General features: G+C 34.3%; 1 protein-coding gene across 1 annotated transcript in view; it reads left to right on the plus strand.

Moving 5' to 3' along the window:
• LOC122712665 overlaps positions 1-26,380 on the plus strand; it is a 47,215-nt gene that overhangs the window by 9,546 nt on the left and 11,289 nt on the right. The window contains exons 2-5 of the mRNA XM_043932472.1: positions 23,026-23,229; positions 23,524-23,610; positions 24,626-24,811; positions 24,917-24,955. Of these exons, the coding sequence (XP_043788407.1) occupies positions 23,026-23,229; positions 23,524-23,610; positions 24,626-24,811; positions 24,917-24,955 (516 nt within the window). The remainder of the gene's footprint in view (positions 1-23,025; positions 23,230-23,523; positions 23,611-24,625; positions 24,812-24,916; positions 24,956-26,380) is intronic.

The raw sequence follows: 26,380 nt of genomic DNA on the forward strand, positions 1-26,380 counted from the left end.
AATTTTCTTTTTTTAGTTAATTTGATTTTTTTAGTTGATTGAATTGATTTCAATCGTTGAGTCGTTCTTTATAGGATTTTTTATTTTTTTTTTTTTTTACGAGATTCGATTAACTTTCGAACGAAGCATCGTAAGATTATCGTCTATTAATATTGCTTGACATACAACGGTTACGGTTATGAACAATTTTGACGATAAATGATATAATATATATAAATCCTCGGGGATTATCGTTTGTCATTGATTAAATTTGCATCCGTGACATCGTGGATCAAATTGATATTTCTAGATTATTCTGCAGGGAGGATCCACTTTATAGTTCCCTAAAATTATTTATCCTGTAATCGGAAGTAAATCATTCGTTTCGAAACTTTAAAATTACATTTACGTGAGGATAAAACGAATATCTATTTTTAAACTATTTACAATTTTTTTTCTCGTAAATAAACCTTCGAGGCTATTCGATTTATTCCCAATTATATTCACAATTCCTTTGTGCTCGTCTGATTGGCATATAATGCAAAAAAGGAATACATGCTTAATCTCGAACTAATTGCAAACTTTATTTATTCCAGGTAAACGTAATTCGAAAACACATCTATTCAATTACAATTACCTCTCGACGATATTTAATCAACCGTTGAACAACATATCTTAAATCAAAGAATCTTGTTTGATCGTTCGACGACGAGGTGGGCGGCGAAGTTAATTATCCATCTTCGATTAACGATGTCCCTTCCCCCCCTGTACAAGATGAACCTTCCCCTCGTACAAGAACCAAAGAACGAATAAGGAAGTGTTCTTATTTATCGACAATCGCATTAATCCCTCTTGCTCGATCGATTGATCGAAGAGAGATCCACCGTTCCACTGGATTTAAAAAATTGGGCCAACTGTAATTGTCATCGACCACTCTTCTCGTTCCTCGTTCCTCGTCGTCGTCGTCTTCCTGTTCCTCGAAGAGGTTCTTGGCGGTCGTTAAGACGGCGGGGAAACGTTTAGGGGAAGATTTGCATTGCGTTTAATTACGAGTCTACTCTTATGATCGTCAAAGGACTCTGATTCCACTCGGCGGATTCCTTGAAAATTAGTTGCTCGCGGAGGCAAGCCTTTGTTCTGCTTCCCAGAGAGTTATGCTATTTAGACAAGCACTTAGCTGACTGACACGGTTTTCGATGTAGGTAAAAATTGGAGACGGCGGAAATCTTCCGAGTTTTCGTTTCAAACGTGATGAAAATTATCGCGTCTCTTTCGAGTATCTTTTTTTTCTTTTTCTTTTTGAAAATTATTGAGCTTCGTTGAAAATAATCAAATGCCTTTCAAATTTTTTTCTTTCTTTCTTTTTTTTTTTTTTTTTTTTTGAAAGCCAGGATGGAAATATCGAAAATTAAAAACATCGACAAGTTTGTTTTAGTTCCGTTTAAGCCCTTGGTTAATGGCTGCTTTATCGAAAATGTCAAAATCTCTTCAATAACTAAAAACTGGATGTATTAAAAAATCTCTCGTTAAAAAATGATTGCTTGATGAAAACAAAACAAAAAAAAAAAAAAAAAAAAAAATAGAAAAAAAATTGGAAACGATGAAAATTTTTATGTTTCGTTAGAAAGAAGAAAAAAAAAAAATCGAAAGCATCGCCAATTTCAAAGATAAATTATTCTTTAAATTAATATATATTTAATTCCGAATGAATAAAGATGGATCTCGAAATCGAGATTCAGGGGATGGAATGAAGTCATAACCGTTGTTGGCCGGTATGAAATTGCACGCACGCGAGAATGGTGGTTCGTGTGCAACATGCAAACGACTTTCTTCGTCGGAAGTTAACTAGGTGTTAATTTGGTATTCACGAAACGTGGCTTGCCGAGCACACCTAGGTATGAAGGATCTGCCTCGCTATATTCATTGGGTCAATATCGTCCTTATCATTTTTCCCATCCCTTTCCGCACCATTTTGAAAAATTGCCCAAAAAACCTCCCCCCTCCTTCCAATCCAATCCAATAACCCTATCTAAATTTCTCAACGATTGTTCATCGATTATTGATAGATTATTTACAGATCATAAATCCTTCGTTTCATTTCATTTCACAATTTATTACGCAAAACTTTTATAAAAATCTGAACGAAACAAAAAAAAAAAAAAATATCCCACATATTATTTTCGAGCGTTCCATCTTCCGGCCCTGATGTTAAGAAAGAGCGTTCAAAGAGCGTACAAACAATCCTCTCGAGATTGTACGAAAAAAAGAAAGAAGAGGGGGATCAAAGATATATCGACGAGGAGAAACACGATCAGAACAACGGGCTGTTATCCAAACGAAAGTCGTGGGGCCAGTTTGTTGGAGGGGAAGGGGCATATTACGTAACATTTGTGCCGATCAAACGATCCACGATCCGGCCGTGAGCGGAATTCTTCTGGTTGCTCGGAGGCCAAGGTGGTCACACACTTGGTGAATAGTCACGACACTGTTCGCCGTATCGTCGGTCGTATAATTTCAAAGACCTTAAGGTCTGACCTGAGTCAACAAGAACGAAAAGGGGTTTTACACGAAGCGGGGAACGTGGGAAGCGGAGTGTGTGGACAGAGGGAAACCGGTGGACATTCGCTTGAAAACATTCCGCGCGATGATCCATCCAATCTCTCTCTCTCGACCCACCATTTTCACCCTCTTCGAGAAACGAAATATTTAACCCGCCATCTTTTATTAACACGTATTTATATCTATTTTACAGTGAAGTGAAACAACTTTATTCGAACTTGTGGTAATATTTGGAGGAAGAGGGATCGTTGACACGAGATTCTGATTTAATATATTAATTTTAGTCAGTTCTGTATTATACAACATCGGTATTTTTAGGTAAATAGTTTGAATAATTAATTACATCGAGCGTTGACAGAATTAAATTATCCGATTAATCGATTTAAAGGAAATTCTTATGTCGAATTCTTATTCTTTCTCGCGATAAAGCACGTGTTTCCGCGTGTAATATTCCATACGCGTGTGTGCGTGCGCGCAATGGCCCCGCAAAATAATTCGAGAATGCGCATAAAGGATCGTGTTTGCCCGCAAACATTGGCCGAAATACGTATACTTGATTTCCCTTCGCCCTTTAAACAAACCGTTCTTGCTTATTCACGGATTTCTTCCGTGGCGTGGAAGAGGAAAGGGAAGGAAATCAAACCGATGAACGGTTGCGGGAGGAAACAACAAACGAAGAGGAGAAATCTGATCGATATTCCATAAAACGCGAGATTTGCCCGGTTATATCGAGGGTGAACGATTTTCTTCCTCGTGTTTCCCTTCCGATTCTTTCTCTTCGAGTCGGAAGATAACGGAGGGATATTTACCCGCGGCGAATCATTTCTGTGTGTAATCTTCTTCTCGTCGGTAAGCAAAAATTCTGCTGCTGAATTATTTTTTTAAAAGTTATTTTACCCGATTTTCCCTCTTCGAGAAATTTGGCGAAGCCAAAGTTGGAAATTTTATCACTTGAACTTAGTCGATCAGTTCCTTTTTTTTTTTTTTTTAATTTATTTTCTATTTTTCTAGTTTTTTATTGGTGATAAAAGTAATCAAAATTCTCGATGGAATTTGAATTATTAAGAAGGCAATTGATTATCTTTTATCATTTTATACGGCATTATTATCGTAAAGTTCAAAATGCAAGATCTGCTACGTGCATAACACGCGATTAAACAAAGTTTTTAATCGCAAGTTGAACGAGCCTTAAAAATCTCGGAAACTAGCAAAGGGAAACTTTAATTCCTCCTCCTCGAGAAGAAAATATTTTTCTTCTAATTACCCCTTTAATGAACGTATCTCTCCTATCTCTGCTTACTCCATCGAAATCCTTTTTGTATGGGCCATTTAATTTTTTCCACTGATAATCAGACCGAAAGATTGATAGTAAAATTCGATATCACGAAGATAAATGAAAGTTTCGTAATTCGAATTCACTTGGAATCCTTATTAAAAAAATTAAAAAAGTATAATTACATTTAATCGAAGACAAACAGAAACAAGAAACGGGATATAAAAAAGAGTTCGTATCGTAGGAAGATTCACTGCTTCCCATTAAGAAATTAAGAAGAGGGAAAAATACGAAATAAAAATTAATTGGATATCTCGAAGATGCTATAAGAATATATACGCCATATAGAATTTAAAAAGAATTGAGAAACGAGAGAAGTTCAAACAAGAATTAATCCGATAGAAAAATATAAATATATATATACACCAAATCGAAAGAATGATAAATTAATAATTAAAGAGAATGATTCGCGAGGAAGAAAGGTGCGATTGTATTAAAAGATGGAGGAACGAAGGCATTTCCGCCTCGTTCCAAGTGTTTGTTCCAACTCCCCTCCCCTCCCTTGGAAACCATCACGATTTCGTGCTGGACGCTTTAATTCCTGCCGGCACCGGGTACCACCACGCTGTAAATTAAGTTCGAGCGCAACGATTTCTCTTCAACAACAAATCACCACCATCTTTTGAATTACCACAATGGAAGGTGGCCATAATTTTCGGGTTGCTGGATGGGACTCGCGAGGCCAAAGTTCCTTCCGTTCCAACTTCGTTCGACCCAACCCTTCTCCTCCTCCTCCTCCTCCTCTCACAGGTATATATATACATATACACATACACACACGTATATACTTACACAGGCGTGGACGGACAAGGTAAAAAGAAAAAGAAAGAAGGATGGCCAATCGAAACTGTTCGGCCAAGTTTAAAGTTTCTTCGATGTACATCTGTAATTTGTAAGTTGGGCGGAGTTTTATTTTTCTACGTTTCTTGATATTTATTTCCCTCCTTTTCCATCTTTCTTTCCTTCTCTCTTTCCCTCCTCGCTCCGGTTCTTACTTCTCGTTTTAAGGTGGATTTAATTGCACGTTAAGTTTGAGATTGTTAGAAGGCCGATATTATCGAGGGGGGGAATCGGAGGATTGGGCGGATTGAAAAGTTCGGTTGTTAAAGGAGGGTTGGACGTGGAGAGGGTAATGGGTTACCCTTGGTGCACGTAATATCGTGTAGTCGAGAAGGTAATTGAATAGTCGAGCAAAGATTTCTCGTTGAGCTTGATTCCTTCGAGAGATTATTTACACGTAGCACGTGTAAGAATTATTTTAACTCGTTTCGGATTTGTAATACCTTTGGTAAAATTCGTTACGATTTTTCTGTGCTGTCCGTTGAAAATATAGAATTTATTATATATTTTAAAAAAATTATTAAAATTATTAAAAATTATCAAAAGTATCTATAAAAGAAATTCGACCATCTCTCTGGTTCGAACTTCTTTTCATTCAAAGTTCACCACTCTTCCATCCAAAGGTTCATCGACCCTGATACATACCTCTCGAAGGGAAACGATAACCAAACGCGAATTGAATCGCTTTAGCGGCCGCGGCAGGCATAAAACGCCTAATTATTCGCGTCATGAATTATTCAGTTTACAAATCAGTCAACTGTCTATCGGGGGAGGGGGTCGAAGGTAGCGGCGACCGGTCACGTCCGTTCCAAATTTTGCTTCCACGTTTCCGAATATAATATCGAATAATATCGAATCCACCAATGGATGCTCGCTGGAAAAACTGCACTCCTGTCCAGTCTCAAATTTATTTATTTTTTTTCGAATCACTTGCAACAAGAATTTTACCACCGACTTCTTTCTTTTTTTACGTAATTATATTACGTATTATACCTGAGACAGATTATCTCGAGTCACATTTCCAATTAGAAATTTCCAAAGAAATATCGCGTCCATACGGAGGAAATAATTCTCGCCGAGGAAAGCTCGATATTGGTACACCAGGTTCGCTAAAATTAATGCATGTTTTCCGTCTGTCGCTTCCTCCCTCTTCCTCTTTTTTTTTTCTTTTTTTTTTTTTAATAAACACGTTTCCGCTCGACGAGCGCGTCGTAAAATCGGTGATAAAGATATATCGCGTTAGACAGCGAGACGACAGTGACACGTAGCGGTGGCGCAAAGATGAAAATATTGGGCGAAGCTTTATTGACAGTGGCGGGCAGGGGGAGGGGAGGAGGGAGGGAGGGTAGGGACGCGCGTCGATGCCCGGCTCCACAGCTTCCGCCCATTGATACGGAGGACGCACTTTGTTTCCGCCCGCTTTTCCATCGCCTTTTTTCTTTTTTTTTTTTTTTTCTCTCTTCTCTTTTTCTTTTTTTCCATCGTGGAAAGCGTTATACCTTTAACAGGTAACTGCCTCGGCCGTCAAATGTTCCGTCCAAACGCTCGTCGATGGGATTATCGCGGATCTTTTTGTTTTTGCTCCGCCTATATATTGGACTGGTGTCTGCTTTTTATCTCATTTTTTATATCCCCCTCTTCTCGTTTTTTTCGCTTAGGCTTTTGGCTTAGAACGAGGGGAGGGGATTTTTCAATCGTTTCGATTAATTTTTCTATATGCATTTTCTTGGGGACGATGAGAGGATCGTGGCAACGATATTTTTCGTTAGTGTTCTATATTATATTTCTTGGATTTTTGAGTATCTTTTTTTGCGCAGCAGAGAGGGGGGATTGGTTCATATATTCCGTATTTTTCTGTATTAATATCGGTATTGAATTTTATATCGATTCCTTTTTGGAATTATATTTATATATAATATTATTATATTTAATATTTATGGGATTATATTTATATATATATTATGAATTATATTTATATATATTTATGGAATTATATTTATATATAATATTGGAATTTTTTAAAACAATCGCAATCGTAAGCGTGAAAAAAAAAAAAAGATTCTATTTTCAATGTAACGATTTATATATTGTTACACTGCTACAATTTGTATCGTGTTTCCTGTATATTCAAATTATCAACACGTTTCGGCTTGTCAATCATCATATTATCAAAATTATATTATCAACATATCAATTTATTAACTTGCTCAACAATCATCGTACTCATGATGAAGATCGAATTAGAGGATGCTATTAATAATCGATAGTTAAATATGCAAATAAATTAAATTGTATTCATACATTATCGTTAAATATATCACTCACGAGATATTTAATTATTCAATATTCCCAATTATTAGCAATTGCACCGTGTCCCCACACGCGTGTCTCAAAAATTGAAATTTAAAAATATTCCCAATATCGAATCGAACATTTTCATATTTAATATTCGATTAAATTTAAAACAAATACATAAATCAACCGCATGAAATTCACTAATAATTTATTAAATTTCGTTTCGGAATGATAAAAAGAAAAATCGTTCGTTCGACAAAACTAATTTTTTATTCGCATTAATTATCCGATTTCCTTCAAAAAATATTCCTACAAACGCACGAGTCGACATTGATTCGAAATTACTTTCGTAAATTAACAAAATTAAGAACACCGTTGCCGACAATTTTTCTTTTCTTTAAGCAATCGCTTAAGCCGGAAGTGGAGGGGATTAAAAAATAGCAGTGAATTCCCGCAACGTCCGTATTCCCGGAAACGATTATTTGATCGATTAATTCACGTGGATGTTCGTTCGGCGGAGGACCCATCGAGCGTTAGCCTCGACACGCGTACACCTTTTCCCTCGAGAGGGGCCCCACGGCCCAGGTGTGCCGAGTGTGGCCGAGGGGTCGCCCGTTTATCATTGCATAAGATTCAGAACCTGTTCCGGTCCATTCATCGCCGGTTGCTCGTATATACACCTTCGAAAGTGACTCGTGGGATGGGCTACGAAAGGTGTAGCCGCGTACGTGCCCCATTGGCGTGGAATTTGCTTCGTCGGGATTTTTTTTTCGAGAATTTTTTTTTTTTTGCGAATGTTTCCCTTCTCTGAAATTTTCGTTTCGTGTTCGATCAAGATTTTGTTGGAGAAATTGGATTAGATTTCGGTATTATAGGGGGAGAACGTATATGAGATATATAAGAGTTTTGTTAAATCATTACGTGTATTTCCATTGGAATTGGAATTTTAAGAGAAGTCAAATTAGAAGATTCTTCGTTTTTAAATAAAATTTCTGGATTTTTGAATAATTGAAAAAGATTGATTCCAAAGTTTTGGATGTTTCTTCTCATTTTTTTCTCATTTCGTTTATTGTGTTTCGTTATCGTTTTTGTAAAATGAAAGGAAGGAGGAAATTTGAGGGGAAGTAGTTGATACGAATTTTCAACCATGGATCACTTCTCCCCCCCTCAGAAGCATTTTCTTGAAAGTAACTTTATCTCAAAAAACATTTTTCATCATCATCGCACTTTTAATCTCAACTACTTGAACTTTGAAAACTTTTTTTTCTCCTCCCATCGCACATTTATTTTTCAAAAACTACGCTCTTTATATCTTACTTTCTTAACTACTTTGTCTTACCTTCTTTGTATCATCTTTTCAATCACAGGAGCTTATACATCAACTTTCAATTTTTTTTTTTTATCCTCCTTTGTATCAATTTTATCTAAATTGCTCACACTTTTATCACAACGTATCATTTCCAACATCATTAAAACTTTTCCTTACGTATCGCTTCTCAACTTCTCAAATTCTCCTCTCTCAACACTATCCTCCCTCCCACCCCCCTCCAACCATAATCCATCTTCTCAAAAGATAGACAAACATTGCCTAAATCCCTCTAATTACTTGTTAATTAATCTCCATTCATTCACTCGAAGATTAATCGCCAATTAATCTCGATCCTCAATATTTCTCACAAACGATTCTTCTTCTTCTTCTTCTTCTTCTTCTTCGTCAAAAATTAATTTCGTCAAAAAGAAAAAAAAACTTTTTCTTCCCATTCCCCTCTTCGTTTCAACTTCGTTCCACTTCCAAGGAGCAAAAACCACGATCCATCTTCACGAAAGACAACCGGCCTACCAAATCTCATCTCCCCCTCCCCCCGTTATCAATCAAACCCTCAAAAGCTCAGAAATTAATTATCATCCACCTCGATCCACCTCGTCCAATCAAAATCGATCGAAGATCGAACTCTCGATGATCCTCGTATTAATCTCCCCCCCGATCCAGCTGACATCCATCGATCGATCGTGGTTTCGTTAGCCAGTTTCACGCTTATCGTGACCGCGGTTTCCAACCGCGGAAAATATTTCGTAATACGCGGCCGTGTATTAGTTTATGGGAAAACTATGGTAATCGCGGTGATCCCCGCTTGGCCGGCAATTACACGCGCGCCCCCTTCCTCCAACCGCGAAACCCCGACGCTTTTAGACAACGGGGCAACGATCCGTGGAGATCGGCATCGGAATTAACAGCAACGATTCGAAGATTCCCAAATTGGTGGATGGAAAATGCGAACGGGTCGATTCTACGATCGATTCTTCTTCTTCCATTTATTTTCGATTTTTCGACGTTCCAACAGGGGAAGATATTTTTTTTCAACGAATTCGAGTTGAGTTTCCTCTTAATTTTATTTTTTTTTTTTCTATGCTTCGAATATAGGTCGCTGGGATTAGGATTTAGGGTCCTAGGTATCATCCAAGCTTTTAATCACTTTTTTTCGAATTTTTTGTTTTTTATTTTTTTATTTTTTTTTTTTTTTTAGGGAAGATTGGAAAGGATAAGGGAATTTCGATGTCTATTGATCGAGTGAAATGCGATAGGGGTTATATATATATATATATGTCGTTAATTTGTGTTTTGGTAGCGTTTCGTCAGATATTTTTGGTTTTTAAAATTTTTCCCGATTGAAATACTGTAGTTTGGGTTATTGGATTAGGACTACTCGAAGCTTTCGAGGTTTTTTTTTTTTTTTCAGTGAAAATAGAAATGGCGATCCACGCAATTCGTTCAAATTCGAAGTATGCTCGAAATGCAATTCGATTCCCCCAACTTTGAATTTTAATCGTGTTTAAGTTTAAATACCATTCTAACTATTCTTGGAACTTCTAATTCGAAATAATTAATATTTCGAATAAAATAAACTTTTCAATCATCAGGATCAGGCTTTTGTTTTATAAAAATTGAATTTCGTTCAATGGTTTGGAAAGTTTTCTTTTTTTCGAGATAATTTTTTATTATTTTCAAATTATCTTTCATCTTTCACGAATTTCTGTCATAATTATTTCTTGATCGCGCGATTAAAGTTGATAGCCCATCTCTAGCAAACGTAATATCATATAAAAATGATGAATCTTTCTTGTTCCTCTCCACGAATTTCTCTCATAACGAATTTCATTTGTATCGTTTATATCGTATTATTAACCAAGACTTCTGATTCATTAAGAAATATATTATATTTCCACGTTTGTTATAAAAATATAATTATAAGTGATTAACGTGAGATAATCGTACGGAGTGAAAAGCTTGCTTATCATCAGCTTTGCTTAATATTTAACTTAATAATCTTCTTACTTCGTCCGTTTAATTTTTTAAAATCGACGTCTTATTGCATTTCCCCTCTCCCTCTTTTCCCTTTTGCAAAAAGAAATCTTGGGAGAGAGATTCAGGAAATTAAAATACGAAACGGAAGGGGAGAAGTGTGGAGGAGAATGTATTATAAAAATATCCAGAAGAAAATTCATTGAATACTCACGTCTCTCACAGTTGTATTCTTTTTTGATTATATATATGTATGATATCGATAATGGATCCACGAATTAGAATTTCATCGTCGTTAATTGAAGGATCGGCTGATAAGTGAAATTTCCAATTATCTCCGGAATGGGTTTCGGTTCTGTTTAAAATTGAACGAGTTAGCCGAGTTTCGAGTTAAGAAACTTCAGCTTCAGTTACGAATTAGGATTCGTGGGACGAATTTCATTCAAAAAATCACATTTCGATTTCCAATTTTAATAAAAGAGACAAGATTTTCGAATCTACTATTTTCTATTGGATTCTAGGGATTCTAGGGATATTTAGGGTAACAAAATTGCTACTTTTTCCTATTTTCCTTTTTTTCTTAAAGAAATTATAAAGTAAGATAAGATATCATTTAAACGAGAAATTCTTTTCGTAAGTCCCAATTTTTTTTTATTTTATTAATTTCAAAGTCAAATTAATTAAAAGTGAAGAAGAAGAAAGAAAAATATAGGTTAAATTTTCTTCTCCCTCGCAAGATGATCGCAAGAGTTTAATTCGTGAAATCGACGGTAGATAGTGTCTTGCACATTGGATAGCTTCGATTTCAGTCCTGCCAGGATAAAGAAAAAAAATTGGAGATATCTCACGAATCTTTATCCCGTGTATAGCAAAGCTCGATAGCAATGGACGTTTCGATCCTTTCAAATCTGGGACGAAACGTTTCGAAATTTTCTTTCTTTTTTTTCTTTTTTTTTTTTTTTTCGTTCCCTTCGATCAAACGACTTACGTTATCGTAGAAATAAATTTTCGTACGTTCTCATTTCTATTTTATGTATCATCTAGATTTTAATTAGAAAAAAAAGAAAAGGAATTAATAAGTAAGAAAATTAATTTCCAAATTTTTTTTCTTTTTAAAATTTAGAACAGTCTTGTCTCATTTTTTATTATCGTCATCTCGAAACGTTCGTTACACGAGCGTCATATTAATCAGACATTAATCGGTATATATCAAAAGAATAAATGAAAAGTCGGGATATATTCGCGATTCTAATATCCTTACTGAATAAGAATATTATCAGTTTGATAATATTATCGTGCAAGTTAATATCCCTTTACATGTTAGCAGGGAAAGAAAGGTATACCTAATTACAAGTTGCTAGATTACAGTTACGCTCGAGATGGAATTAAAAGATTGGGAATGAAAAGGGTTTGAAATTAAACCCTGGGAATTTTTTTCACTTTTCTCATTCTTTTACCTTGTAATTAAATACAGAGTAATTAAAACTTGTTCACGTGAATTAATAAGGCGACCATCAAAGCCCAAAGCGTATTTCGAATTAAGTATCGCACTATTTTCTATCTTTTCACTTTTCTTCTACAATTATAGATATTGTTGGAGTAAAATATATTCGTTAAATGGAACAAATCAACCAAAGATGATTCCGATCGAATGGATATCCGTGTTATGAAAAAACTGTTAATCAGAGAAATCATTGTACAATTTGAAACTAATCAATTTCAATTTCCCTTTCGAACGAATCGTCCAATTTCTAATAATCATCATTATCCAAACTGCCATTCGATCGAAAAAGGTAAGAAAATTTAAACCCTTCCTTCAATAATTTAAAAACAATTCTTCATTCCAATCGCAAGAAAAAAGAAAACAGATTATTCCGAATCTTCCACACGAGTCAAAAATCGAGAAACATCAGTGTCGTACGAGGAGTTTAATCGACCGCCCGTCGCGGAGGTGCCATTTTCGGCGTCCCTTTCCCTCCATCTCCTTTCCTCCAGACAGGAAGTGGTCCCGTTATCCCCGAGGCGTGCGTCTCGTATTTATCCAGCTTGATTAAGGACGCCTCATCGCCTCCCCAACAACGCCCGATTTGTCAGTGTCCGATCCGCGTTTTATCCCGGCCGCGTATTTTTCGAATCGGTCCTCCCTGCGTGTCGATTCCCGTTTTTTTTTTTTTTTTTTTTTTTTACTCAGAGCTTGATGGCCCTCTCCTCCCCCTTCTCCTCCTCCTTTTTTTTACGCTGTCATCGACAGCATTTTACCGTCCGTTGTCCGTTTTTTCATCCAATTCAAGTTGCACAACAAGTAGAAACGTTGCAATTATATTTTCCTTTTTATTGTGGTTGTTGTTGTTTCATTTATCAAAACGTGGATAGCGTTTAAGAATATAATTTGACTCGAGTAGTCGAGCGTTCTTTAAGACAATATTCTTTGCTTCTTTCTATTTGAATTTTAATAATTGGAAATTTCAAATTTGTTGAAATGTCATTTAAAGACATTTTGGATATATTTAAGGGGATATTTAATAATCGAAAAGTAAATTTCTTTCAAAAATTCCTTTTTTATAATACAAAACATCTTATTTCTTTCGCATATCTTCACGAATCGAAACAAGGTATTGTATATTCAATATACGTTCCAAAATATCCTATTCCCAGAATTATATTTAATTATCAGATCCCTTCTCGCTTGTTCTTCTTCTTCTTCCTCTTCTTCTTCTTCCTCTTCTTCTTCTTCGTACGAACGAATTGTTTCCAAATGCTTGGATCCAATCGATGCTCTTAACCGATGTTGATAAACCGGTACATCGACGATAAATTTTACAAACCGGCCGATTTACTTACAAAACCCGTCCCCCCACCCCCGATTCGACGCTCGACCGCCGCGGCCAATTAATTCAACGGAGTGTATAAACGGTCGCGACGATTTTAACGGGGAATTTTCAGCGGCTATCAGAGAGATGCTATCGTGACGGCGTGTATATATGTATATATATATATATATATATATACATACATATATGAAATTCAGCGGTAATATCGAGGAATGGAAAACAGAGATACCAGAGGATATACCTCGATTATATTGCAGCGAGTTCTAACTACGAAGTGATTAAACTATTAACTTTGATCACAACGTATCGATGTCAATATCACCGGGGGAGAAAATTATTCACGGTAATTCGATATTAACGCGGCTCTAACCCCTCCTCCCCTCTGTTTGTCGGATTTTGTAGCTGTAATTGCGATTACCGCCCGCTTAGAATCGATATTAATGTATGATAGAGATTGTTAATAGAGACGTATGTTGCAGAATAATCATATTAAACGGGATAATAAAGTTGCGGGGACGAGCACGATTTTCGATTTTCGAAGGGAGGAGGGTAAGGAAGAAAGGATGGTTAAATGTATAACAATGGGTGTGGTGTATATAGATCCTCCTCAACATTGAGAATATTTTTTTCTTTTGACTATAATGATGATGAAATCGATCGAATTTGAATTTCGTTTGTCATTTTTTCGATTTGTTATATCGTCCTGTTTATCATTTAATTCGATAATAGAAGCTCTCTAATGATTGATATTGATTTAATAAATTTTGGAAAAACAAATTGGCTCAGTTTTCGATTTCGGTGATCGGGTGTATTATTAATATAAAAGGATAATCTTGATTATTTTATAAAAATTATATTTCCACGCGTGTGTGTATGCGAATAATGTGTAGATTAATAAATTTTTAAAATTATTTACAAAAAATTTCTAGACGAGGGAATAATATCAAGTTTGAAAATTTTGAATCGAATTAGATTAACGATATTGGATTTCATTGGTGTCACGCAAGCTAAGCATTTCCAAAAGCTTACGTTGCATCGTTAATTTATGGATCAATATCGAATACGCTGTTTCGTCCTTTGGCCTTGGTTATATTATTCAGAAAGGGACGTTGCGATAATTACGGAATATACAATGCATTTCAACAATCGAATTTCACCCGAATTTCACGCGTGGACCATATTTTCTTTTATCCTCGACTGCCATCGACTTGAGGCTTTTGGACGTGAAGAATATATATTTAAGAGTAAAACTTTTTGGATAATTATTTCCAATTCCATTTCTCCATTTGTGGAGAGTTTTTCATTCTCAACGCAGTATCCAAGAAATATACACTCGAGAGTTATTTTTTCTTTTCGTTATTGGGAATAAATGTTAGGATAATTTTTCGATGTCCGAAAAAATATTACGTGTATTTTACTACTTCGTATTTTTTTTTTTTTTTTTTTTTTTATGATTTTCGTAATAACTTTCAAAACATCGAAATTTCTGTTCGAAAAGGACACGGTTTACAAAAGCTGAAAGCATCGACAGTATTTTCTTTTAACCATCAGGACCAGTTGATGGTTCCATTTGCTCCTCCTAGATGTGTATTTTTATGTCTCAAAAACGACCATTAGAGATCGATCACCTGTTGCTCTCGATATTGGAAAATATTCAAACGCCTTTGAAATGGCACAAAAAATGGCAAATAATATCTATTGACGTATGAAATTTTCGTTTACAAGGGATGTTTAAAAAATCACTTTGATCCCATCGGATTTCCTAGTTTTGCGATTCTAATTTTTTTTTTTTAATTAATATCTATTATTTTGCAACACGTAATTTATATTTATACTCAAATTTTTATAAAAATATCAGCAATCTTAATAAGTTAAAAAAGGACAGAATTCGTTTAATAGATTGAAACGATCGATCATTTATTGAATCGAAATACACGTAGTGTTATCATTCCTATCTCGATCTTCTAATCGATATTCGAATAAAACGGCGCCACGTTCAAATTCTTCTTTTTCCCAATCTTTCATTTTTTGAAATTAAAATTATTCATTAACTTAAAATAAATTTTTAAAAGTATCTTTGTATTTCATAAGATTTGAGAGAAGATATATACTCTCTTATAATAATAAAAAGAGAATAATCCCTTCTGTAAATTATTTCACTTATTCCTCGGATTCTCCATTAGTTCTCTGCGAATTCTTTTTTTTTTTTTTTTTTTTTGAGATTAAAATGACAAAGTGTTCCTTTTTTTAACGTGCATTTCATTAATCAGATTTGAAAGATAACGAGATAATCCATAGATACTTTATATTTAATATTCTCTAACGGAAAATGAAAACCCAGGTCGACCATTCGAATTTCATTATGATAAGAGAGAGTTCCATGTAAAGTTCATACACGTACAATGTAATTGTTATTTAATTTAATTTATTACACGATAATGATACTTTCTTTATGATTTCCCGGTATCATTTTGCGTACCATAAAAGGTTTGTTTCACTTATTGATTAATCAACGAAGATAAACTCATCAATTTTAATAACATTAAAATATATCGTTCAAAACATCATTTTGAATATGGATATTTGTTATACGTATCATAGTTATATTCAGAAAATTATCTTATATAGAAAATATTTAATGTTTATATTAGGTTTTTTTCTCGTCGAGTTTCAATTCACGAATCCTATTTTAAAAATATTACACTCCCGTGTAATTTATTTTGATTTGAGTAAGATAGCATATTTCTCGATTAAATTACAGTGATGAAAATTATTTTAAAATCATACCTTCCCCATTCACAACTCTTCCTTCGAAAAAATGGAATGAGCAATTTTCTTTTTTTTAATATCGTTATCAACGTTCAAAACGGCGCTCGAAGAGAAAGGCAAAGGCAAAGGTATCGATTAAATTTTCCACTTTTCGCTTTCCACTTGAAAATTTTAATTGTGAATATTTCGATAAATCACCGACTTTCCACGCTCGGATAAATCATCACTTGTGTGAAATTACATCACTTTCGAGGGCTCGAACTCGAATTGGCCGGACTGGGGGATGGAGGGGTGGAGGAGTGGGGGAGGTTAAAAACGTTAATAAATAACAAGGGGAGAAGGCTGGTTAAACATTTCTGTCGGAATTATCCGCCATCTCGTTTCCTCGATGAAATATTTTCCCGCGTGTGGAAACACGATGGAACAATTACAAAAACGGAGTGGAAATAATATTAAGAGCGTAGTGAAAAAGTTTGGATTCTTTTTTTTTTTTTTTCTTTTTTTTNTTTTTTTTTTTTTCTTTTTTGTCCTTTCGCGCGAACTCTTTTTGATTTAGCTGTGCGTGTTGCGAGTTTATAAGAGAGAACGTTTTTTTTTCCATTGGTCGTTTGGTATTTTTGCATTGAAATTAAATTTGTTCTTTGAAATTCAAGTTTAAAATTTTAATGCTGCACAAGTGTCCATATTCAAAATGATGTTTTTATTAAGCGATCTTAATTTTTTGTCGAATCTTTTTTTTCGACAACTTTCATAATCTGTCTTAGAATTTAGATATTGTAGTTGTATGTGATTGTAGTTGATATATATGATATAATAATAGAAAGAAAGAATGTATATAATATGACAACAAAGATTCATGCGATTATAAAGTGAATTTGAATGAACGAAATTTCTTTAGAATATTCTCAGAAATATTTGACCAGAATTCTCTAACCACGAAGAATAAAAATTTTGAAACGGAAAATTAATTTTAACGAGTTTGTATCTGTATCGTTTTTACATGTAAAATAATCCCAAACATGGAGAATAAATTTAACTCGAAAAACGTTGGAAAATAGGATAAATAATAATCAATATCTGTTTTCCAGTTTGTTTAATACGATGGAAATCGAAAGATGGTGGACGAGTCCCTGCGCTTCCGGCGATACCGGAAGTCCGCGATTCGATTGGCCAAATCTAGCAAGAACGAAGAAGTTAACTTGCTCGACATTTCATTGGAAATTGAAGCAACGATCGAATCCTTCGATTTCGACGAAATAAAGCGATGAATGGCAATATCTTTCGCGTAAATATTTATGCAAACAATTCCTTTTAATTAAATTAATGATTTAATAGATAAAATTTTGACTATTAGTAAAAAATATTTAAGGACGAAATATCAAAAAATATAATGGGAATTAAAGTACAACATTTCGAACTATCTAATTGAAAATTTAATTGGAAATGACGTTTAGAATAAATTTTTCAATTAAACTCTTTTTAGAGAATTTAATCAAAAAGATAAAGAAATAATTGATTATTACTTTAAATAACGATTATCACACTTCAATATTCAAAATTTCCTAATAAAAATGGAATTTCCAATATTTTTATAACATATTAAATATGTAAAACCTCTTCGCCATTATTCGAAATCTAAAATAACATCGCACGTTGTTTCAGAATATCTTTTCACAATTTTGAACAAAAAGATGCATGCAACACTCGTCACAATATCCTCGAACTCGTTCAACGATTCGAATTCAAAGAAAATAATTCCATATCCAAATGAAAAATATTATATAAAATGCACTCAACGTATTCAAAATCGACAATTCTCTGTTCTCAATCTGAGACGAAACATCACTGCAGTCAGTCGTGTGTTCTTTTAAAAACAAAAACGAGAGATGGATGGAAGCAAAAAAAAAAAAAAAAAAAAAATAACGAAGAGAAGAGAGAGAGAGAGAGAGAAAAAAATTGGGTTGGCGTCGCGGTGCATCGAGCAGATTGACCAATCCGCGTCTGGATCGCGAGGATCTCTGCGTCGCGCTGATAAATCGGATTCCAGCTGATAAATCAGCCGTGGCGCGACGATAAATTCGGCGGACGTATCGCGAGGAAATATCGCGTGATCGTGCCCGATTAATAACCGGCCGATCGGCCATCTTCGACCGCCATGTTTTAATTAAAAACGCGCCCTCTCGAGCCACCTCCGCGATCTTCCTCTTCGCCGAATCTTTATTACTCCATTATACTCGTTATCCTCTCTCCCCTCGTTCGAGATCGATTTTTGGAGTTTTCGAATAATATTTTATACACATCTTTGAAACGATGAAAGTTTCAAAGTTGGAAATTTTAAAAGTAATTAATTTTCCATATAGAAGAAGAAGATTTTCAGAGATTTGATATGAATGTTTAATGCTGATTTCGTATTATTATTGTTCAAGATGGATGGATTGGATGGCTTTTTGAAAAATTAATTTTTTTTTTTTTTGGTTGTTGATTCTATTATTTTTTTTCTAAGAAATATTTATGCAAACGAAATTTTGGTTATAAGGTTGGTCGAAGTATAAGCATAACAAGTATATGGTGCATTACTCGATAATGATATTGGTTATGGAATACCTGTTAAATTTAATGCAATAAAGGTTTGCCCTCGAGTTTGCCGATATCCTCTTCTTTGATGGCATTTCTCAAAGGAATCGACTCTATAAGGATTCGAGGAAAGGAAAGTCTAGCATTGGGACTTCGAGCATTGTTTAAAAAAAGGTGAATCTTTTTTACAAAGGCAGTACATTTTTTTTTCTTTCATAAAAAAAAGTAATTTTTCTAGGATGAATCTTCAGTTAAGAGGACTTTTGAAAAGATGTATAACACGCTTTTTTTTCTTTTCTTTTCGAGAAGAATCTCCGATTATTTTTCTACTTTTTAAATTTTCCAACAATGATCTCTTTCTCGAGGATCTCTAATCGATTAATTCAAAGATTTCGAGAGGAAATTTCTAAATACCAGAGTATTTATTTTTGTTTAAATTAATCCAAAAATCTTTCAGATTCTTTAAATCATTGAAACTCTACATATATTTGCCTACACAAACAGAAGAAAGGAGTGAATATATTAAGAAGAAGAGAACTGTTATAATTGTTCAGTTATTCGATCAGTATTACTTCCTGTATCTTGTCTGGGAAAAAAAAGAGAATCCCGTAATCTATTCAATCATAATCTTCTCATGGCTCGAGTCTCGACACACAGTGACGATTAAAAATATTAAATTCTTACAGACAAGTATAATTTATACCAAGGAGGATCGTTAGAGGATATAATGATATAAGATATCATACGGTTTACGAAAATTCCTGTTACCCTTTGTCTTCCATCCATTATTCAAACATTATTCATCCTGCGAAAATTCATTACACTTTCATAACTATTGCAACATTTTAATTGCTGATTAGAAATATCACGATATTAATCCTTGATATTAGCTATTAGAATCGAGATACACAAAGATCTGTCAAATTTTTATTACAAGTCTCTCACGAGTTATGAAGTAGGCATTGCGATGACATTCGATGCATTGAATCCATCCTTTCCACTTTCTCTCTAAATAGATTTGTCTCTCAATAACTATTATTCATCCATCCTCCTTCATCCAGCAAAAAAATTACCAAAAAAAATCGAAGAATCTACATAGTATAAAATTCCTGGAACACGTATGATTAAAGCCAAAATACAAGATGGAAAAAAATATCGCTTAAATTTCATCTTTATTATCTTACCTCCATTCAACAACAAGTGTCGATCGAAATATTTTTCATGGATTCACGAGTGCATCGATATACACTCGAGGAGTGCAGATCTCGTGTAGTCTGTTAGCCTCATCGGCGACCATCACCTTGCATCGAAGACAAAGGTCACCGGGCGCAGCCTTGGTCCGTTCGCGTGTGTGAAAACGTCACGTTGTACACGCGTGTAAACGTTGTTTAGCCCGCGGCCAGGATCCGTTCACGTGGTTCGTGGAAGGAGAAAGGTTGAACGAAACGGCGGGAGGGTCGGAGGGAAACCGTGAAGGCAACGAGAGAAAGGAGGTGGAGGAGGAGGAGGGGGTTGGGGAGAGGGGCGAGGGCAGAGTTCGCTCCATTCATAGCTGTAGTATGCACACGCCGCTCCAATGTGCACGAGTGCACCGTTGCGCTCGGTGCAGTGCGTGTGCATCGCGGTGCAGTGACTCTCAAGGCCGGGCTCCGCCCCCCTAATTGACGCCGAGCGTCAAGGTTCCGATCCTCGACTCGAGGATTCCTTCGTCTCCTTTTTTTTTCGAGCATTTTGAAATTTGGAAAAAAGAAACGCGCTTCTCGTCACGCTTCTATATTTTCGATATTTACAGAATTTGAATTTCTCACGACGTGTCGTGGGTGATTCGAGGGTGGTTTGTTTAGGATTTTTCGAGTCGAGATTCTTTTTTTTTTTTTTGTCTTTGCGAGGAATGGAAGGGATTCGTTAAAAATTTGAATCGAGTCGAGCGAATTTTTTTTCCGTAAATGTTAACGTGGTTGAGAACCACTGATCTAACGCGGCAATGGAAAAAGTAAACAAAATTCTAAGATTGGTGTATACGACGAAGTAGCGTGTAGTTCTTTTTTTTTTTTTTTTTTTTTCGTATTATTAGAACGTTGGAGAGAATGTTAAAAGAATCAACTGAACGGAAGTTCCACCCAACAAATTTGACTCCCCTTCCCCAGGATAGAATCTTTCTCGGCGAGACACGCCCGTTCCTCTGGCTCTCTTCCGGTTTTGCACCACCACCAAGCCAACTTGGCTTCCTTTTTCCGCTGAGTCAACAATAAAGCGCCCTTTCCCCTTTGAGTCTTACCAGTTCTTTCGACTAATAGCACTCTAATTCTTCTCGTAGTCGCTTCGTCAACTTTCCGCTTGTTTTCGCGGTCTCGTCGTGCATGTAAGGGAGAAATTGCGAGGTTCCATTATTTGGCCGCAAAAAAATCGATGATACGACTCTGTTTCTTCCTTCCTTCCACGTTGTTTGTTCGAAGGAAATTGATACAACGTAATAGTAGTATATCTGTCACTTTATAGAGTCGATTAGATTAACTTTTTATCGATTTCAATAAAATATTTTTGACCGATCGTAATGTGTGAATATTGGACGAAGGAAAAGTTTTATTTCGTTTAAGATGGACAAAAGTACTGGTAGAAGAATAATATTGTTAAATGTATCTTTTCTAAAAGTAAAGTAAAAAGTTATTATTTTACGCATTCTATCGCAAGTCATAGATCTCGTATTTAGATCTTTTTAAGTAGAAACAGTCGACTATTGTCAGACGCTTGGTGCATCTGGTGATTAAATTTTAAAACGTAATGTGATTTTATTTTTTCTTAAATCCGATTCATTCATATTCCTTTTTTAATATCTATATTCTATATGTGTTTCTGTGTAATATCTTTATATCCGTTTGTATTCATTATTAAATCTTCTTGTTGGTAATTTAAATCATTCAAACGCATAAAACAAAATAAACTCATTCGACATTAATTTATATTCCTTCTCCTATTTCTCGATAATATCGAATTAATATCAATTTACAATCACATTTGATAATCTCGCTTCCATAAACAAGCCAATTTCACAGTTTGCGTGATAAACATTCATTTCCATCTTCACTCTTAAATCCTATTATCCCTCCTCTCAAGCACATTAGGTTAAACTAAAAATATCCCTCGTATCTCTCGAAAATTAATTTATCGCACGTCCATTTCACGTATTTTCACATATGTATATATATTTTTTTATTTTTCTCTATTTCCTCCCTTTTTTTTTTTTTGGCTTCAAGCGTCAAACAAAGATAACAATTTTTTTTCAAACGAAAAAATCGTTGCGATCCAGTCAGGGGTTATTTCATGATCGTGTTATTCTAGCGTGTACAGCTCCATTACAAATTGTTCCGCAGTGATTTCACATAATCCTATTCACTTGGTGGAATAGGTTTTGAAAGCGAGATTTTGCCGCGGTACGATCGAAAATTCGTGTGGAAAATCCGACAAAATGAGTCATTCAAAATCGAATCGGGGCAGTGGATTAGAAAAAAAAAAAAAAAAAAAAAGAAAAAAATAGTTGATGGAAATCTAGAATTTTGAATTGTTTTTGCATTTCGAATGGCCAATTTTTCTTTCAAACTTGTTCCAAAGTTTTTTTTTTTCCTTCTCGTTGAAAATATTGCAATTTATGAATTTAAAAATATATTATTTCCTCCTTAAATAAGAGTAATATTTGAGGATTGAATATTCTATTTTTTCTTATCTTTCTCTATGAATTGATAATATCAAACTATCGATTCGTAAAATACACGATCGTTCTTCCATTTCGAGGTAGAGAATAATCTTCATTTTCGTTCATGAATTTTAATATTAAATATTATTTGTACGTCGTAATCGATAAGATAAAGTGTTCGTGTCATTATTTTTATAAAGAATTTTTTTTGATAAAAGTTTTTATTTGAAATATAAATATTGTTATATTAATAACTTTGAATGTTAAGATTAAAAATATATACACGCAAATTTTTCTGTTGTAAAATACAATCGAACAAATAATCGTATTTATTTTTCACATTTTAAATGAAATTAAAATATCTCCAAACGGAATAAAATTGAAAAGGTTTCGATAAAAATTAAATAAACGAAATTTATCACAATTCATTTATTTATCGAATATTATTTACAATTTATAAAATTTCATTCATTCAACAAATTATAATAACCACTTTTACTTTCCTTCCCTGGCAATTCCCAATTTTTGTATTTGCGATTACTTGTCTAAGAAAATTTTATCAGCAAAAATTTATTTTTTTTTTCAAATAAATATAGTCTACATATTCACATTTTTGACATTTAAAAGAAAACGAGGGAAAGGATTGCAATTTATTTGACAATTATTATATTCTACAAAATAAAATTCTTATTACATTCCACAAATTTTAATTAAAATTCAGGAAAAGGAAATTATCTTTTCGATTATTACAAAAAGGGGATGTTTATTTCAAAAAATATTTCAAGAAACACTCTTATTATATGCGTCATATCACAGAATAATTTATTAACTGGAACGAGATGGTCTGTTGCAGGGTGCAGATACGAGGGTCGCAGATACGAGGAGGGCACGTCTGTGGTCACGTCCGAACCCTGTTTGCAGTGCAGGTGCAACGAGGGGGCGCTCAGATGTCGTCTTCGAGTTTGTCCACGATTACCAAATCCACCACCCACCGGATGTACCGTCCGCTCCCCGGAAGAGAACGTCTGTTGCGCGGAATTAGTTTGCAGCGAGACAGGTTAGTACGACTATGAAAAAAAAAAAAAAAAAAAAAAAAAAAATAAAACGGTTTAGTTGCAATAATTCAATATTCGATAAAATTAAAGAATTGCTAATTATTTTTCTAATATTGTGATGCAAGTGAATGTACGTAATTAAATTATATAATGTTTTCTTAAAATGTTATATAATTTACTTTGAATGATATTACATATTAGTTGAATGTAACATTGTTTCAATCACACATTGTTAATTATTCGTAACAATTTTTGTCGAATTAAATTATAATTCAAAATAAAATATATTTTTTCAGGTGAAACCGTGAGCATGCCACGAAGATCTAACGCTCACGTGGAGCAAGATGAGGAGGATGAGGATTACCAGAATCCTCGTTTTCGAGGTAATTGTCGTGAAACCGTGAAGACAGAGTGAATTCAGAGGAAATTCGATGATAACGATCAACATTGATGGTTATTGTTGTTCCGACATGTTGTTGCGGCAACGGAGTGTAATAATTGAAAATTCGCATCGAATTATCGCGATAAGGATATCAGGATCGTCGTTACGTCCTCGAAAAAGTAACGTAATATCTAACATAATACCTATTTTTTACGAAATTTATCGGGGTGAGAATGACTTGTTGTGCTTTATGACCACGAGCACAACTATGGTTTACACTTTGGTCGTTGTTATCATAATCTACGATATGCCACCGCGGTCCTACCATTTAAGGGTTGCTAGGTACTGTTATTACCCTCTACTTCGTTAGTATTACAGTTTACGAGTTGAAAATTATCGCTTCTATAACATATGATTCAGAGTTCCTATTATAATGGCCTGTGATTTAGGATAATTGTCGTTAAACCACACGAGATTCAATTTTTGCTATTACAAACTTATTGCTACCGATTCTAATCATTAACCCTTTTAAAAAAAATCTTTAGGAAACTTTCTTTCCTTCTTTTCTTTTCTTTTCTTTTTTTTCTGAGCTTTTAAAAAGTTTTGAAATAATTCAAAATTTCAAACAGTTGAATCTCCAAATATATTAAAAATCCTTAATTCCAATATAACTCCAATAATTCCAAGTACTTTTACATATTCTTAAATAACTCTAAAATATCTTTGGCCTTTTTTCGTTATTCTCAAATCCTTCCCTATATTTTCTACGCACACAATATTTTCCTTCTACTATATCCACATCCCAAACAAATGTTACGAATTCTTAAAACACACTTTCTCGATCATCTCCGCATTCTCCGATACTTCTTCGTTCTTTCTTTCTTCCTTCCTTTTCCGAGGCCCATGTGTACACATCTGAAAAAGTAAAGCAGGCAACTTTCAAAGCAGACCACGTCCGAGAACGCTCGTAGTTAAAAGATTCAACCGGGCTGACGGTCGTTCGTGTTAACAATCAGGTTGCCTGCACGAAGGCGTGAGATACGGGCCAGGCTCGGCTATGATGGGCTCACGTAGATGCGAGTACTGCTACTGCATTTCTGGCGCGAGAAGATGCATCAGACCGAAGTGTCTCCTGCCCCTGCCGGGATGCACCCCGCTCTACGCCCCGCACTCTTGCTGCCCTGTTGCCTACAATTGCACCCGTGAGTACCAATTCTATCGATCCGCGGAATGATAATTCGTATACTGGACTCTGTATCCTCCTCTGTTTCTTTTTCTTTCCTTTTCTTTTTTTTTATCTTTTTAAGATCTCCATTCGTCGACATTGGCGCCGATCACGGGGAATGGTGAGTAAAATGAATAAAATTTTATTTATTTATTTTTTGTTCTTTGAGGATGAATCTTTGCTTTGTAAGGTTTTTTTATCAGATATCAAATATTTAATGATAAAATAAAATATTTTATAATTTACAAATACGAAAGATTTTACGAAGATTTTGAGGTAAAATTGATTCGAATAGTCGAATAAATATATATTAATTGTAATGAAATATATTGAGGAAAATATAAACAAATAAAAAATATAATAATAGTTAAATATTTAAATTTAGGAGTATGGTTTCTGTAAGAGATATAAAAATTAATATTGAATTTTTTAATTTGGAAATATGGCTCTTAAAAAAAGAAAAAGAGAAAGAAAAGAAAAATAGAATCGAAATGTAAAATGCGAAATAAAAATCGAATTATGTAATAAATAATAAATTTCCTTCAAAGTTTCTCCAAATCAATTCTCCCAATGTTTATATTTCGACGCGGAGGTTAACGATTGTTCGCGTGTATATATTCGCTCAGTTCCTATTCGCTCGTTCCTCGAGAGGCATACGGACGCGGGGCCGTCTCTATCCGGTGAAAGTTGCGACGAAAAGTTGAACGCGATAAAAAGGAAAGTTTGCCTCGGTCGCTGTATCAGCCGCTTTGGAAGAAGCCCTCTTTCCCTTCCACCCTTGCTGGCCGAGTTTAAATTTAAGCTCGGCTTATGAGAAAAAATCGCATCGCGGCACAAAATCAGCTGCATGGCGAACTTTAATCCTTTTAAATTGTGCTCGGCTTTATCGCGCGCCGAGTACCATCTAATTATCCTTACAAAGCATCTTTTAAGAATCCCTTTCTTTCTTTCTTTCTTTCTTTTTTTTTTCTGCTCGATACGCTACGCGTTATTTTTTTTTTTTTTTTGCTTTTAATCGAAAGTTTTTTAAAAAATTTATCATGCTACGCACATAGTCGTATATCAAGGAAACCGATCAATTTTTTTGGGTATTTTTATTTATTGGTTACTGTACTGTACTTTAATATTATCAATTTCAAAATTTTTGTTGAAAATTCTGAATTTTTGTTTTTACTTTTACTTTTACGAATGTGTTCCGTAATTTAATATTTTTTTTATGGAATGGAATATTTTAAAAATTTCGAAAAACAATGAAAATATTGTGCCCTTTTACTGAATATATATTGAATCGTTTGATTAAAGTATAAAAATAATTTAGATTTATTTCTAAATTATTTGTTTTCGTATTTGAATCGTAACAAATAAATCAATAATTAAAGTTTATTTTGAAAATTATCATCAACTTCACAGTATTACTTACGAATTTATCTTCCAAAAAAAAAAAAAAAAAATAAGCCAATTGCATCATCAATTATACAAATAGATTATAATTTTTTCGATTAAGAAACAATCGTGGAAAAATCGTAGAATTAGAAAAATACATTTA

This window comes from Apis laboriosa, unplaced genomic scaffold, assembly GCF_014066325.1.
Source record: "Apis laboriosa isolate Shangri-la unplaced genomic scaffold, ASM1406632v1 scaffold204_cov149, whole genome shotgun sequence".
NCBI lineage: Eukaryota > Metazoa > Arthropoda > Insecta > Hymenoptera > Apidae > Apis > Apis laboriosa.